Here is a 15,121-nt window from a genome sequence, read left to right on the forward strand (position 1 = left end):
TAACGCCACCTCCAGGTGGCGTTATTATCACAGGGCTTCCCCCGGTATTTTTTTACAATTTATTTTTAGTAACTTGCACACAGATCACATTTCCCATTACAATTATGGGAAATGCGATCTGCTTTACTAAAAATAAGTGATACTGGGGGTTGGAGTAGAATTTTACTAATTCTACTCCAATTGCCCTGTAATAAATACAGGTGAAACTAAAATAATGTGAAAAGGGTGTGAAAACACCCTTTTTCACTTTATTTTAGTAAAAATAATGTTAATAAATAGAGCCCATAGTGTGTACCCCCAATTCATTGTTTACACCCATCGTTCATTGCATTGTCCTATTGGATGTAATGCACGTCCAACGGGATGATTCCGTGGATGATGTGGTGGTGTTACATGCAGCATGTAACAATAAATTGCGTTGTCGTGTAGTGTGTACGGAGATGTGATATATTGTTACATCACGTCGCCTCGTCGCTGGGTCACACTGTCATTCAGGTGTGTACCCAGCTTAAGTGAAGATGCGACCCCCCCAACCTCCCAACTTTTCTGACTGGCGTGACAAGATGTTGTTGCTCTCAAAAAAAGGATGTACGATCAAACCCAGTATAAATATGTAGGACAGGTGTAGGAGCTCCTTAAAAAGTAAAAAAAACCCTTCACGATATTTCATTAACCACTTAACTGGATAATTTTTTTCAGATCATGCTACACTTCATTGTAATGCTAATTGCAATTAAACTGTTGAAACAGGGCATGCTGGCATGTGTAGTACCACAGCAGCATACTATAATTGCCGTGGCCACTAATCCCATCACAGTAGTTTTGCTGTTAGGGCCTGCTCAAACTGTGGCAGGGCATGCTGGCATGTGTAATTTCACAGCAGCATACATTAATTGCCGTGGCTGCTAATGCCCTTTATAGTAATGCCAAATAAATGACAAGAACAGTAGCGCTAATCCCCTGCTTAGTTGCGCTAAATAAATGAAAAACAAAGCATGTACACCTGTTTATATTTTGGCAGGTGACCTGTATGTGCAGTGACCAGTATGTGCAGTGACCAGTATGTGCAGTGACCTGTACGTGCAGTGACCAGTATGTGCAGTGACCAGTATGTGCAGTGACCAGTATGTGCAGTGACCAGTATGTGCAGTGATCTGTATGTGCAGTGACCAGTATGTGCAGTGACCTGTATGTGCAGTGATCTGTATGTGCAGTGACCAGTATGTGCAGTGACCTGTATGTCGACATTTTGACTTTATTTTGATTTGGTCTAAATGTCGCAGGGACTGCACGTCCTTGCAACATTTAGAAGCAGAGCCTCACCTGTCACAATGATAAACATAATACAAAGAAGATATTTATAACACAGCTTCTGTGTCATATAGATCTGCTTTGCATTATTCTAATCATTAGTAAAAATCAGTCAGGAGGCATTGAGAGCACTGACAATAGAAAAGCGGCTGAAGCACGGGGCGGGGCCATACCATAGACTGTAAAAGCCCATTGAAAAAATAGAGCAAGGCAGCACCTACTGTATACAAGTGTCTCATTGACAGGGACCTGCCTTCAGTCCTCATAAAAGAATGACCCTGTTAGCCAGGCAGATGTGATTGCACACCGGTTCCAATTCAAGATGGCTGTTGCAAGCCAATCACGGCTCGCCACATCATTACCCCGCCCCCTAAGGCTGGCTTATATAAGCCAGCACGAGGCAGCGGCTGGCAGTCCGCCAACGGGGAAGGAGCGTTCTGTCACCGAAGACAGAAGAACCCGGAAGCCCTGGGGAAGTGGCGGCCATGTAAAAGATCTCCAGGTGAAGATGCTGTATAATAAACTTTTATTAAAACGTTAAGACCCGTATTCAATTTGAGGCGACAAGTCCAGACTTTCCGCCTGCTGGACTTTTCGCCTCCTTCACCTGTTTTCCAGGTGGAAAAGTATCGCGCTTGTGCCCGATTATCCCCGTATTCATTTACTATGTACGCGAAAACGGGACCCAACGAAACTGGAAGCGGGCGAAAAAACCAGGGAATTTTCGGGAAATCATCTTGGTACCCCCTAAATATGTCCAGACATGGGGGATCACTATGGGTACCACCGTTTTTGCCTGCTGAAGGAAGTCGGGTTTTTAAATAGCCGCAGCAGGTGCATAAATGTGGCTTGAAGAAAGTGATGAAGAAGAGCATTTTTTAGCAATTTTGGGGGGGAAAAATAACTATGGCCATTAAATTTGGGGTACATGAAAATGGGTGCAAGCATATTTTTAAGTCCCTAAAATGATTTAATAAAATTCTTCAAAAATTCACTTGCCGCTACTACCCGCAATGAAGAAAACACCTGCCGCATACTTTGGAACCCCCCTGGAATCTATTTTGCTACTTTAGGATTTGGTTCCCCATTTTTTTTTTTTTAACCCCAAAATTCAAGTACATTTTTTGGGGTGTTCCCGATTTTTATTTATTTTTTGACACACTGTTTTTAGGGGACATTCCCAGGGGTGCAGGCTATTTTTTGAAGCCTGCACCCCTAAATCCCAATTCTGCACTTTTTTACGCCAGCTAAAGGCTAGAGAAAACTTATCCCTGTTTTCTTCCAAAGACTTTTCGCACCGGCGAAAAGTCTTTGTAATTGAATACGGGGATAATTACAATAGGCGAAAATGACGTGTTTTCGCCTGAAATTGAATACGGGCCTGTGTCTTGTATTTATTTTAATATTTCCTTTATAGGCGGACTACAGGTGCCAGTGGGCCCTAATGTTGGGGCAAGAGCTCCTGAAGACGAAAGACACTGGAAGGGCCAGCGGCCCCTTAATGTCCAAGCATGTAGGCACTTGTGGTTCTCCAAGTGCCGGCATGCTGGGGCAGGTTTGCAGGGACCCAGGGCCGGATTATAGGCAGGGTGGACAGGGCAGCCATTTAGGGGCCCCCACACATTGGGGGTCCCTACACATTGCCCCTACCCTGCCCACTCTGCCACCTCCCTGGCTAGGCTGGCTCCCATCAGCATTGCTGACTCTACTACAACTGCAATGCCCCCCTGCCCTTACTCACCTTCCAGTCCGGTGTCTGTTTCCACCTGCCTGGGTGGATGTGCTCGGCACTCTGCTTGCTCGTCTGGTTTCCTGCATCCATCCCATGCTGCTGCTGCTCCTCAGTGACCAGCCACAGACAGCAGCTCCGGAAGGAGGAAGATAGTGGCCCAGGGCAGGATACTCACCAGTCAACGGCTTCCGGGGTCTGGACAGGTAACGCATCGGTGCCCAGTTCCTGGCGCTCTCCCGTGTGTGCACACTCTGCCCTCCCCTGCCCATTGCAATGACAGCAGCTGGCTGCCCAGAGACCACCCTCCCTGCTGGCCGTACTGCCCCCCAGTGTATGCCTCATGTGTCCTATCATGCAGGTGCATAGTAGTGGTGGAGAAGGTCAGTGGTGTTACTGTAACTTTGTTGCCCTGCGGCCCCCACAAGTCTTGATACGACCCTGCTGGGACCTGTATGCTGGTGTAATATCATACAATGAACCCCGCACCCACCGCCACCAGAGGATCCCTACTTTCTGAGGAATTCCAACTCTGGGCTTACTAGTTTAGGGGTGGTTAATGTGATGGCAGGGGAACCCCACACTGAGTGTACCCCCTACTATGGCATTATCCCTCTGGCTGGTTCGGCCTGGTGTTGGTTACTGTTAAATAGGAGGAAGGAACCCTATGCTGTTTGTTTGGGGTTTTTTAGGGGGGATTGCTAATCAGCTAGTGCCACCCCAGCCATTAACCTCACCGCACGTCACATTTGATGTTAACACGCAAAGTATAGACATGACTATATTTTGAATGCAGGATAAACCACTGTATGTGCAGTTAACTATATTGTTTCTCGCATCTTCTAACTGCAATACTAACTTGATATAAATGTAATATATGTATAAATGCCAATATTTGTGATTAAACACGTCCGTTATAAATGAAAGTCATTACGTTTTCTTGTTTTGGTTGCAATCATTTTTTTGTTGTCAGCACAAAAATTTCCACACACCTGCCCTACCTCCTGGCTGCTGTGGAGGGTGGGGAAAGCGTGGGGAGAGGGAGGGGAAGCTTACCTGATGTTGTTCGTGACCAAAATGTAACAGGTGGTAGATAGTATAGACTTTGTTCTAAATGTAAATTGCTATCGAAGGTCAGTTTGTTATTTTATTGTAATAAAATAAGTTAAACACTATTTTCATGTTCCTGCTACCGTATAATTTAACATGTATTCGGCCTGCTGCATGCTCTGGCAGCAATACAATTGTGTTTTTGTACGAAAAATACAAAACGTGGTCATTGCCACAACCAATATGATGCAGTCAAGATCAGCATACCGAACTCAAATCCTCCAATGTTTGGGGGTATATGTACATCACTACTTGTTCAAATTGTATGTTTAACATTGCTTTTATCGTATTGTGTTATCCAAGTACGTATGTATTTTATCTCCATTGTACAATTATAAAATATTGTCAAATGGGGATGCACACTGCTAATATTTGCCTTTTGCTTGTGTACAGTAGTTTGATTCCTCCTGGCCATTGTGTTTATGCGTAGGCAGCAGGCATGCTACTGTCTCCTATTTTAGCCAATATATTGGAGACTTGGGGAGGTCTTTAGACAGTCCCTAATAGGTAGAAGGAGGTGGAATGCTCTGATTGGTCAGAGGTGCAAACAGCCGTTCTCTGACTAATAATTTATTCATATGGCAGTGATCAGGAGTGAACTGGTAGAAGTGATGGGAAAGGAACCTGTAAGGGATAGTTGAGCTGTATGAATATGTTTTTCTGTTTTTCCCGTGAAGCCTACATGGAATAAAAAGGACAACAACCCTAAGGATCTGAGGGGCCTTTTCATCAACACTAGAATAACGGTTTTAAGGACATTACCCCTAGTTACCGTTATTTTAGTATTCATTAACACACTTAACACAGGAGATATCACTGATATCTCCTGGTTAAGTCCGTCTGCGTTAATTTGCACACTCCTCATACATTAGTGTGGGGATGTAGAAATTAAGCTATTCATCAAATTCCGAAAATTATGTATTTTTGGAATGTGATGGTGTTACTATACACCACTCTCAAGTGGCGTATAGCGGGTGATACTTACCTGCTTTCAGCTGGGCAGGTCCTCCTCGGATCCCTCCGTCACTCCCTCGTCCCTCCTCAGGCTCCAGCTGCTGCTCGACCGTGTTCTCCCGGCAGAACACAGTAAAGTTGAAATTTTTTTATTTTTTTTTAACTTTACTGTTTTCTCCTCTTCAGACGGGAGGTCAGGGTCCGCGGCTGCAGCGGCCAGGTAGGTGGGGGACAGATAGGTGAGCGGAGGGTAGGAGAGGGGGAAACAGAATTACTGCAGCTGTAGGCAGCGTTGCGCATACGCCAATTTTGTGAACGGCGCATGCGCAGCACTGATTACAGCTGCGGTAAGGTAGAGTAGATAGAGAAAAGTATCTATTACCTGAAAAGCTGTCATTGCAAAAATTACAGCTTTTCGGAATAGATACTGATAGAGAGGAGGAAAGATGAATTCCTCCGGTAATTAGGTAGAACTCCATGCGAGTTCTAAATCTAATTACCTCCATCGATTTTTAGTTAAGATGAACAGGCCCCTGAGTGAGTAATAAAATGGTTGATGAGCAACAATAAATTTCATGCCATTAACATATTACTAATAAACCCACACCCACTGCACCATGACGCTGGGGAATAGCCCTAGTGCAGAAAGGTTGGAGCTTATTCTTCCTAGGGGATGGAGGGAGAAATCCATGGTTTTGCACCCCAATTCCCCTAGGGATACCAGCTCCGTGCTGACCAGCCTAGGCCTGGTTGGCACTCTGGAGAGGGGGACCGTATGAGCTCTGTCCCCTTGATTTCTCCACTACCAGCGTAGGTTTAACAGTCTACTGATGGATAGTAACTTTTGTGGGGACCCCACTCAATATTTTATTTGTTATTTATTTTTAACAAAATAATATATGGAATATATGGATCCATACAGCAATTCTAAACTGCTGTCTTCTGTGGTATTCTTTGTCAAGGGCTTATATCGGTTCCAACTATACCGACAGAGGTGTGTGCATTTTAAAACTGATGTACAGTACAGTACATTGACAGCAGCCTACAAACCCCTATTAGAACCGATGAATAGTAAATACTGTGGTTTGGCCCCGCAAACTGCTAGTGATGTCCATTGGTTTTAAAACAAGGCATAAGCCCACAGTTAGTGAATTTTGGCCAACATCTTATATTTGTATGTGGACGCTATGCGAGACACCTTTCTGCTCTTTGCCCAGAATTAAATAAGAGTGCCTTAGTTTGGCCAGATCCACCCATCAGATACACAAATAGTTACATCCCTCACAGATCCCACTTTGTCTTGATAATCTGTGTGCTCCAGGGGTCAGTTGTGGAGAAATATCACAAAATGCCATTTGCATTGCAGACTTGCGGGGGTTTTTTGTTTACATGTTTGTAAACCAATATTACATTTACAGTTGCAAATTGTGATACAAATGAGGGGATTTTGAGGTTAAAACTGTTCTCCTAAAAGAGGGGCAGATAACTGTGATGAAAAAGATCCTAATGCCGCGTATCCATGAGCGATATCATGTAGTCTGTCCCTGGCAGTGGTGTACACAATGTCCTTAACAACATTGAACACACACACTGAACAATATCATTCACAATATCGTTCAGTGACGGCACCCTCCCTCATTCCCGAACCTGCACAACCTGACAATATCGTCAGGTTGGACAGCAGGTTCGGGCGATGAGCGTCGTTGTCAACGACCAGCGGGAGCGCGCATCGCTGGTTGTTTGACGGCATATCCACTGGACGATATAATGAACTATTGAATGATATCGTTATCATTCAATCATTCATGATATCATCCAGTGGATACGTGGCATTAGATAACTACTTCAGCACTACTGTATGTGCTACTTGTGTGTAGATGAGTTAAGGCAAATTATAAAACTATGTGTGGGCTGGTAGATTCTTGGAGCATGTGTTTTCTATAATTAAGTTGCAAACATGTCCTCAGCAGACAGCTAAAAGATTTTCCCAGCAGCTATACATAATTCTTCAGACAAGCCTGTAATGTTCTTTACCTGTATGGGGTCCTGATGGAGAGTCATTTTGTGTACGACTTCCAGCAGCTGGGACTTTTCAAAAACATGTACGTGCTCACTGTCTGCTTGAGTTCTGTTTCCATGTGCTCAATGGGGAGACATAAGCTAAGGATTAGAGAGTCAATATAGCCTACTGACTCTATTCATGCAGAGAGGAGTGAGGCAGGCTTGATGCATGCAAAGGATTAACAAAACTCCTTGCTCTTATTGCAGGCTCTGTGCAATTCAGTGATGTAGACACGTAGAAATGAGCAGTACCAAATTTATGCTTGGTTAGAATATGCTGTTTATTTAGACTATTGCAGCCTTTAAAACTTGGGGGGGTGGAGCTTAGAATTTGCATTTAAGCCAGGTACATACTTGTCTATATATTGTTCGTTTGAGCGACAGACAGTATATCATGAATGCATCCGTGGGTGTGTACACCCGATATGTCTGTGAACTACGTTGTTCATAGATATATCAGGTTGGCCCTGCAGCACAGACGATGCCGATATATCTTGCAGATATATCAGTGCATCTGCAAGTGTGTAGAGGTGACCCGCTGACTGCTTGTACACTGGCTACAGAACCTGCCGACACTGACATCACAACTGGGTAGGCAAATGTACAGTAAACAGAAAATAAAGCAAATTATCAGCGCTAAATAAACTATTAAAAATGGACGGTCTTAGCTCCTAATTAAATCACTTTTACTTATATCTAAAATATCATGTTAAGAACATGTTCATTATCTATGCCTATATCATAGAAATTTTCTACACCCACCCAGTTGTGATGTCAGGCCAGACATAGAGTATTGAGCCGGCCAATTGGTAAGTGTGTATAGCTTACTATTGGCCGCTCAGACGACGGATCGGTCTTCTGACCGATGAGTCGTTAGTGTGTACCCAGTATAAGATAAGGTTAGTAAATATAAGTTCTACTGTCCCAACTAGAATTTTCTACTATAATGGAAAGTGAAAGAGGTTTTCCTTGAGATTACCTTAATTTCTTTGATTATACACACCCTCTTGCAACTTTTAGTAAATACATTGTCATTCATTATTTGAGTTTTAGGTATGACTTTATTAGGGGTATTCAATATGTGAGCAAAAAGTCCGTGCTGGACTTTTCGCTCCACATCAGAGATTTTCCAGGGATAAAGTATCGGGCGCGCGCCCGCTTTATCCCCGTATTCAATATAAAAGCTACGAAAACGGGAGCCTGCGAAGTGGGATCTGCGAAAAAATATGACATTTTCCTGGAATAAATTGTAGGACCCCCCCAAAAGCTGTAAAAACATGGGGGATCACTATGGGTACCCCCGTTTTAGCCTGCAAATGAAAGTCGGGGTTTTAAATAGCCAGAGCAGGTGTTTTTTTCCCGACATTGAAGAAGTGTTACAGAAGAGCACTTAGGTTATTTTTTTCATTTTTTTAGTGGTCCCATCAAATTTGGGGTACATGAAAATGGGTACTTGCATATTTTTAAGTCCCTAAAGTCTTTATTTAAAAATTCTGCAAATATGCACCTGCCGCTAATAACCTATTCTAGAAAACACCTGCCACATATTTGCAGAATAGCCCTGAACCTATTTTCCCATTTTTTTTTCACCCCAAATGTAAAATAATTTTTTTGGGGTGTCCCTATTTTTTTTTTAAACTTTTTTTGACACAGTTTATTTTAAAATGACATTCCCAGGGATGCAGGCTATTTTTTTTAAGCCTGCACCCCTAAACCCCAATTCTGCACTTTTTTTCGCCACCTATTCAGTGGTGAAAAGTTATCCCCGTTTTTTTCAAAGACTTTTCGAACCTGCGAAAAGTCTTTGAAATTGAATACGGTGTAAAACCAAAACCAGCAAAAATGACGTCATCAGTGCGAAATTATCGCAAAAACTGACTTTTCGCTCCAAATTGAATTGCCCTGTATGTCTTTTGGCCAAGGTATTTTTTTTTTTAATCTTGATATAGAACATGGTACAGATTTATCAAAGGGCTAAAAGCCATAATGCCATTATAGTTGGGAGTTTTGCTGGGTGATAAAGGTGGGAGTCACCCAGTGAAATGCATCAGTGGTGGAGCACCCACTAACTCTGATAAGATACACCTGGATTTCCATTTATACCTTTGTGGCTCCATTTCCTGAATCAGACTCCGTGGACTACACAAACCCCGTTTTGGGCATCTACTAAGTGACAGGTGGATTTCTATAGTCGATTTCAAGACATCCATTGGGACTACACAGTTTCACCACTCCAAGGGACACTATAGAGCGTGATTGCTGTTCCGCCAAAAAACTGGACCCCTGTACATCGTGAGTTGGTTAGAGACTAATGAAATTGGAATTCATTTTTTCCACTGTCATTATGAAGGAGTCATAGAGGAATAAGCCACAGACAGTTATAACCATTGCATACTATAACCTCAGAGCAGGGCTAGTATATCCATCGACTGGCCTTTACATGTTTTTAATGTGAATTAATGTGATAATTATATATTTATATATATGTATATTATATTTATATATATATATGTATTTTAGTGTATAATTTTTTATATATTAAATTTATTTATTGATTATACTTCATCTGGTTACAATACATCATTCACTTGTATTCACCTCATATTAGTGCTGTATCATACTATCTTTTTAGCATGTGCAGAATGTGTCTGCGAGCCAGCACGTAAACTGGCAGCAGACTGTCAGTGATTGACAGTCTGCTGCCATTTGGGGGCGGCAACAGCCTCCGTTACACAATATGGAGGAGTGTTGCCGCTGTTGGGGAGGGAAGAGGCCATGATCTCCGTCGGCTGCCGGGAGGATTCCTGGCCTCTTTCTCACAGCTGCGACGGCTGGCTGCGTGACCCGATGGGTCACCTTAGCCGGCCAATGGTCCGCAGAGTATCCGTTCGACAGCGCAGCTTGGATACATAATGCCTCCTGCTGCATTACCATATCAGCACAGATGGCATAGCTAAGCTGCTTGCAAGAAGCTAAGCTATTCCGTCTGAAGCTGAATCAGGCCACTGAACGCATTTGGACGCAACAGCCGTGGATTTTAGTGGGCGCTCCTGGGAGGTAAAATGAGGGTGGTTAGGCAGACGTGGCTGTGTCACTGACAGCGACCGCAGCACAAGACACAGCTGCTTCTGCATCCTCCTAAGGATCTATATATCTATCTCATACATGCCTACCCTCCCGGTTTTCGCGGGAGTCTCCCGATTTTTTGAGTAACCCCCCGCACCTCCGGAAGGGTAGGCACTTCTCCCACATTCTGCCCACTTCCTAGTGAAGTGGGCAGAATGGGGAGAATTTCCGCGGTGATCGCGGGTTCCCATGTAGGGGGCGGGGCTCAATGCGATTCTCCATGAATCACATCATTAAGCACAACCCCCTATTTAAATTTAAGCCAATCGCGGCAATTTGCCATGATAGGGTGGGGCTTAATGACGTGACACGTCAGGACCCGCCTCCGTCACAGCCCACCTGCTTGTCCTCCCCAGGCTTCTCCCGGGGAGGACAAGCAAAAGGTAGGCAAGTATGATCTATCTATGATATGTTCAGTATCCTAACACGGGATGCCGGTGCTTAGAATATTAGCGCCGGAATCTCAACACCTGTCAGAATCCCGGCGCCGGCATCCTGACTGCCGGCATCACGAAGGTAAGTAGCGGGGTTGGGGGAAGGGTTAGGGTTAGGCACTTGTGGGGGATGATATTCTGGCACCTAAACTAATATCCTACTAAACAATACACTGCATATGCTTCAAATTATTCCTATACAATAGTGACATCTATAGAAAACATACAACATATAAAGTTAAAATTGAAAACACTCCGCTATTAGCTGTGGGTGACAGCTGGCTCTCAGTAGGTCACTTGGTGATGCAGTGTGGAAATCTGAGATATTTGGGAGGGAAGAGAGCACCTACTAGTGGAGTATATTAAGTTTGAAATATCCCAAAAAGTTCTTGCTTATCCTGCACAATATTATAAAATACACACATGCACTTGATTTTAGCGGCCATGTTCAGACAGCCATTCTGCTCCTCCATAGGGCTGATGCAATGTTCGATGGTGCGACTGATGTCTGACCAATAGTATGGCTTAATATGCACAGCAGCGGATTAGTGCCGCAGCCGGTGGTCATCTCTGTACGAATATCATAAACCACGGCATTAGCATAAAGACGCAGTCGCGCTGTATAAAAAAGATGCAGTTGCGCTGTATAAAAAGACGCAGTCATGTTGTATAAAAAGCCGCTTACGCGCTGTATAAAAAGACATATGCGCTTTATAAAAGACGCAGTAACGCTGTATAAAAGATGTGGTCGCGCTGTATACAAAACGCAGTCGTGCTATATAAAAAGACGCAGTCGTGCTGTATAAAAAGACGCAGTCGCGCTGTATAAAAAGACGCAGTCGCAGCTGCATTAGCGTCCAGCTCTGAATTAGGCCCACGATGTACAATAACTTGGGATAAATAAATGAGTTGCGTGTAGGTAAACACATTCTGAGCAATCAGTGTTGGTCTATTTTATATCTAGCTCATTATGCTGAATGTCCTTTGGCTGGCATACCCTTAGTCTTCTTAACCAATATGGTGCACACATCTCATAAAAACTAGTGATCAAAGAGCAAAAAACAAAAGTTTAGTGCAAGGGTTCTTAGGCTTGTAGAATTAACGTATATCCAAATATCTCCAGAAAGAATGTGATAACGATTCATGCAGCAATACATGTTTTACATGAAATCATCTAATTCTCAGATGTATTTAAATTTTCCTGTCTATGTTTATGGTCTAGTGCCTTATGTATATAGCCATCCAGCTCACACACAAAAATACAGTAGCTTTATAGAAAATACATTACGTAAGTAAATATAATTCTTACCTGCACCAAAAGGAGACATGGAGTATTGGCTGGCATCGTCATGTCATTAAGAGATTAATGGGGTTGACCAACTGCAAAAATGAAATCAGGGGAGTGCTGCTCCACGATGCTGGAACCTTTCTGACCGTTGAAAGTGCAATAAAAAATGCCAGTGAGATTCCGACTGATGCGATGCGAAGTGTTAAATAGAGGCAAGAGCAGAGTACTTGTCACCCATAGGAACAGGAGATGTGCACTGGTCCCAAATAGAGGATTGTACAGTATAATAGAAGCAGGTGGATGAGGCTTGGGTAGAGGAGGGATTAGGGTTTAAGAAGTAGGGTGGAATAGACACCAGATATGTGGAGAGCAGGAGGATAAGGCATTAGAAGGGGGCAGGTGATTGCTGGGAAGGTCAGCTGTTGAAAGCCCAGGTGTCTCTTCTACCTTTTCTTTCCTTTCACTTAACTACATACTGTTTATGAATGTTTCTTTTTATCTGGCTTTCTCTCAGTCTTAATCTGTGATTTGAGCTTTATTCTCTAGGCTTCTAATTAATGTCTCCCTTTCCTCTTTTGCTCTTTTCTATGTCTTCTATTCTTTTCTTGCTTCTGTTGCATTCAATAGAACCTGTCTTTTCCCACATCTGTTCTTCTCTCATATCTTTCATGCATCTCTCTACCTCTGCCTTTCTCTCTGCACTCCTTTCCTCTCCCCCCTCCTCTTTTCCTGCCTCTCCCTCCCTCTGTTTCCTTCTCTATCAAGGTACGATCCCACTGTTCATCCCTCTTCTTCCCGTTTCTTCATTCACTAATCACAGCTCCAGCAATTCTCTTCACCCGATGGAAAATTAAAACCTAGAAGAAAGAGAAATTTCTAAAACTTCTAATAGCTTTTAAATTCCATGAGTATTAGTGGATGAGTGCAGTCCTGTTATATCATGCTGCAGGCTAGGTGACCATCCTGTTCTGCTTAGTACAGGCTAATGTATGGTATCACATTATGACCAAAGATTTTATAACACTTGTGCTTATTGCACAAGATGCTGTGCCTCAATGAAGTTACACTAGTATATTTATATCCAAATTGACACGCACTTGACATTTTACGGCTATACAGTTAATAAACCAGATAATACATGGCTACAATTTTCCTTATCTAAAGTCAAGTTTGCCTACTTATATCTGGTAATCATTGTGTTTTATTGTTTTAAACCTGGCTTTACAAGGACTGAGAAGGGGACACCAATGTGGGGAGATGTTGTTATTTGTATTTAACAGTTGCTTGATTAAGATGTTACATGAAGTTTGGATTTAAGATAAGATACTTCAGTAACGAACAATGGGCCCGATTCAGAGCCGCTTGCTAGATGTGATCGCTCGCACGATGTGTATGCAAATTGCGTAAGCAACGCATTAGCACACCCAGTATTTCTTAGAGAGCGATCACATTGTGTATGCAGACACCCACCAGCCTGTTTTAAGATGCCCACTTTTGCCCGTCATGTCCAGGAAGTGTATGCAATCATTGGTACATCGGGTAACATCGGATGCTATCGCAGTGCTTGAGGTTGACCATACCCTGCCGCAACCACTGCGAGCACTTCAGTGTAAAAACAAGCCAGGTGACGTGTACTATGATGCTGTCTTATAATTATGCACACCTCCAAAATGCTGTTGAGATGCTCAGACACGCCTGCGTTTGCACCTCCACTCCCTGTTTTTAATGGCAATGGCTTCCCCTGTCACTCACTCTGCTGGGCTGTCTATGCGCAGCGAGCGAATGCATTGTGAACTTTCGCTAAGGTATGCACATGCGCACTGCGATGCATGCACACAATGCATACACACTGTATACCATCGGCAGCAGCGAGAGTATGAGTCTTAGCGAGCGGGTCTGAATCAGGCCCATAAACCACATGTGACCTGCATTTGTGTACTAAATATTGTAGGCTTCTCCAGCAATAGAACCCTTAATAAAAACAATAAGGTCCACACTGGACTCGGCCTGATTCACTATGGATCGCTATTCTGCGTATACGCATGCACCGCAGTTGCTAATATCAGCAGTGCTATTTAAATGTTTGCATTCCCATTGTGATCGCATCCTGACATAAGGACACCCACTTCCCCTTACTCACATCCGAATACTAGGGGAACATAGTGAAACAATCGGTAACATCGGACCCATATGCACACTTGCACAAGCCCAGACCTTACTCAGAAATGACTACCAGTCACGCACGCTATCAGTGCTTTGGCTGCTTATAGCCACGCAGTGGATAATTTATGCACGCCCCGGCGTTGAAACTCACTTGCACGCCTGCGTTCATCCGACCACCCCCCCATCACCACCCACAAATGGCACTTCTTGTCAATCACTGTGCTCTGGGTCTGCGTAGCCTCAGCAGTCGCAATTCCCATCGCAATTGCTAGTTTGCGCACTGCGATGCATGTGCAGAGCACAAACATCGACCGATTGCGTGCGTATTAGCATCTGCGTTCCTTGCTGAATCAGGCCCTCAGACATTGTTTATTACTAAATGTCAATGTATAGCCCATGTTACATCACACAAGTCATGCCTGTGATGCTCAAATCTTATTATTTTCTCTACTGCCTGTCTGTCTCTCCCACATTAATAATGTAGATGGAATTGACCTGCCTTAAATATCTCCATTTCGTAGGTTACATTAAGTAACCACATTTACTGGCTTCTCCAGTTTCCATTTGAGAGTCTTACAATACATTCTATTTGGGAAGGAATCTCAAGCTGGCCACAGACATAGCGATGTGCTCAGATCAGCTGATGTGTACGATTTCCCTTGAAACTCTCCCCAGCAGCTCTGCACACGATCTCCACACAATCTGCACACGATTTGGTGTCCAATCTTCTTACGATCTCTCCTGCATCCAGACTTTCACAGTGCATCGCCTCCTAGATTGTCAGATCTGCCCTACTGCACAGCAGATCTGACGATGCGATGTGCGACCAGCGGGGACGCGCATCGCATCGTGATCGTGAGTGGGGACTCACGATTTACTCACAATTTGGCCATATTTTACACGATCTGTCGTTGCAATGCGTCGAAATCAGCCAGATCAAGTAAA

General features: G+C 43.6%; 1 protein-coding gene across 1 annotated transcript in view; it reads right to left on the bottom strand.

The window, feature by feature from the left end:
* The window catches only part of CRHR1 (corticotropin releasing hormone receptor 1), a 215,463-nt gene extending 202,788 nt beyond the window's left edge, over positions 1-12,675 (bottom strand). Inside the window, exon 1 of the mRNA XM_088482502.1 lies at positions 12,035-12,675. Within this exon, the coding sequence (XP_088338628.1) occupies positions 12,035-12,076 (42 nt within the window). The 5' untranslated portion in view covers positions 12,077-12,675. The remainder of the gene's footprint in view (positions 1-12,034) is intronic.
* Between the last annotated feature and the right edge of the window lie 2,446 nt (positions 12,676-15,121).

This window comes from Taudactylus pleione, unplaced genomic scaffold (genome assembly GCF_031769625.1).
Source record: "Taudactylus pleione unplaced genomic scaffold, aTauple2 ptg000018l, whole genome shotgun sequence".
Lineage (NCBI taxonomy): Eukaryota > Metazoa > Chordata > Amphibia > Anura > Myobatrachidae > Taudactylus > Taudactylus pleione.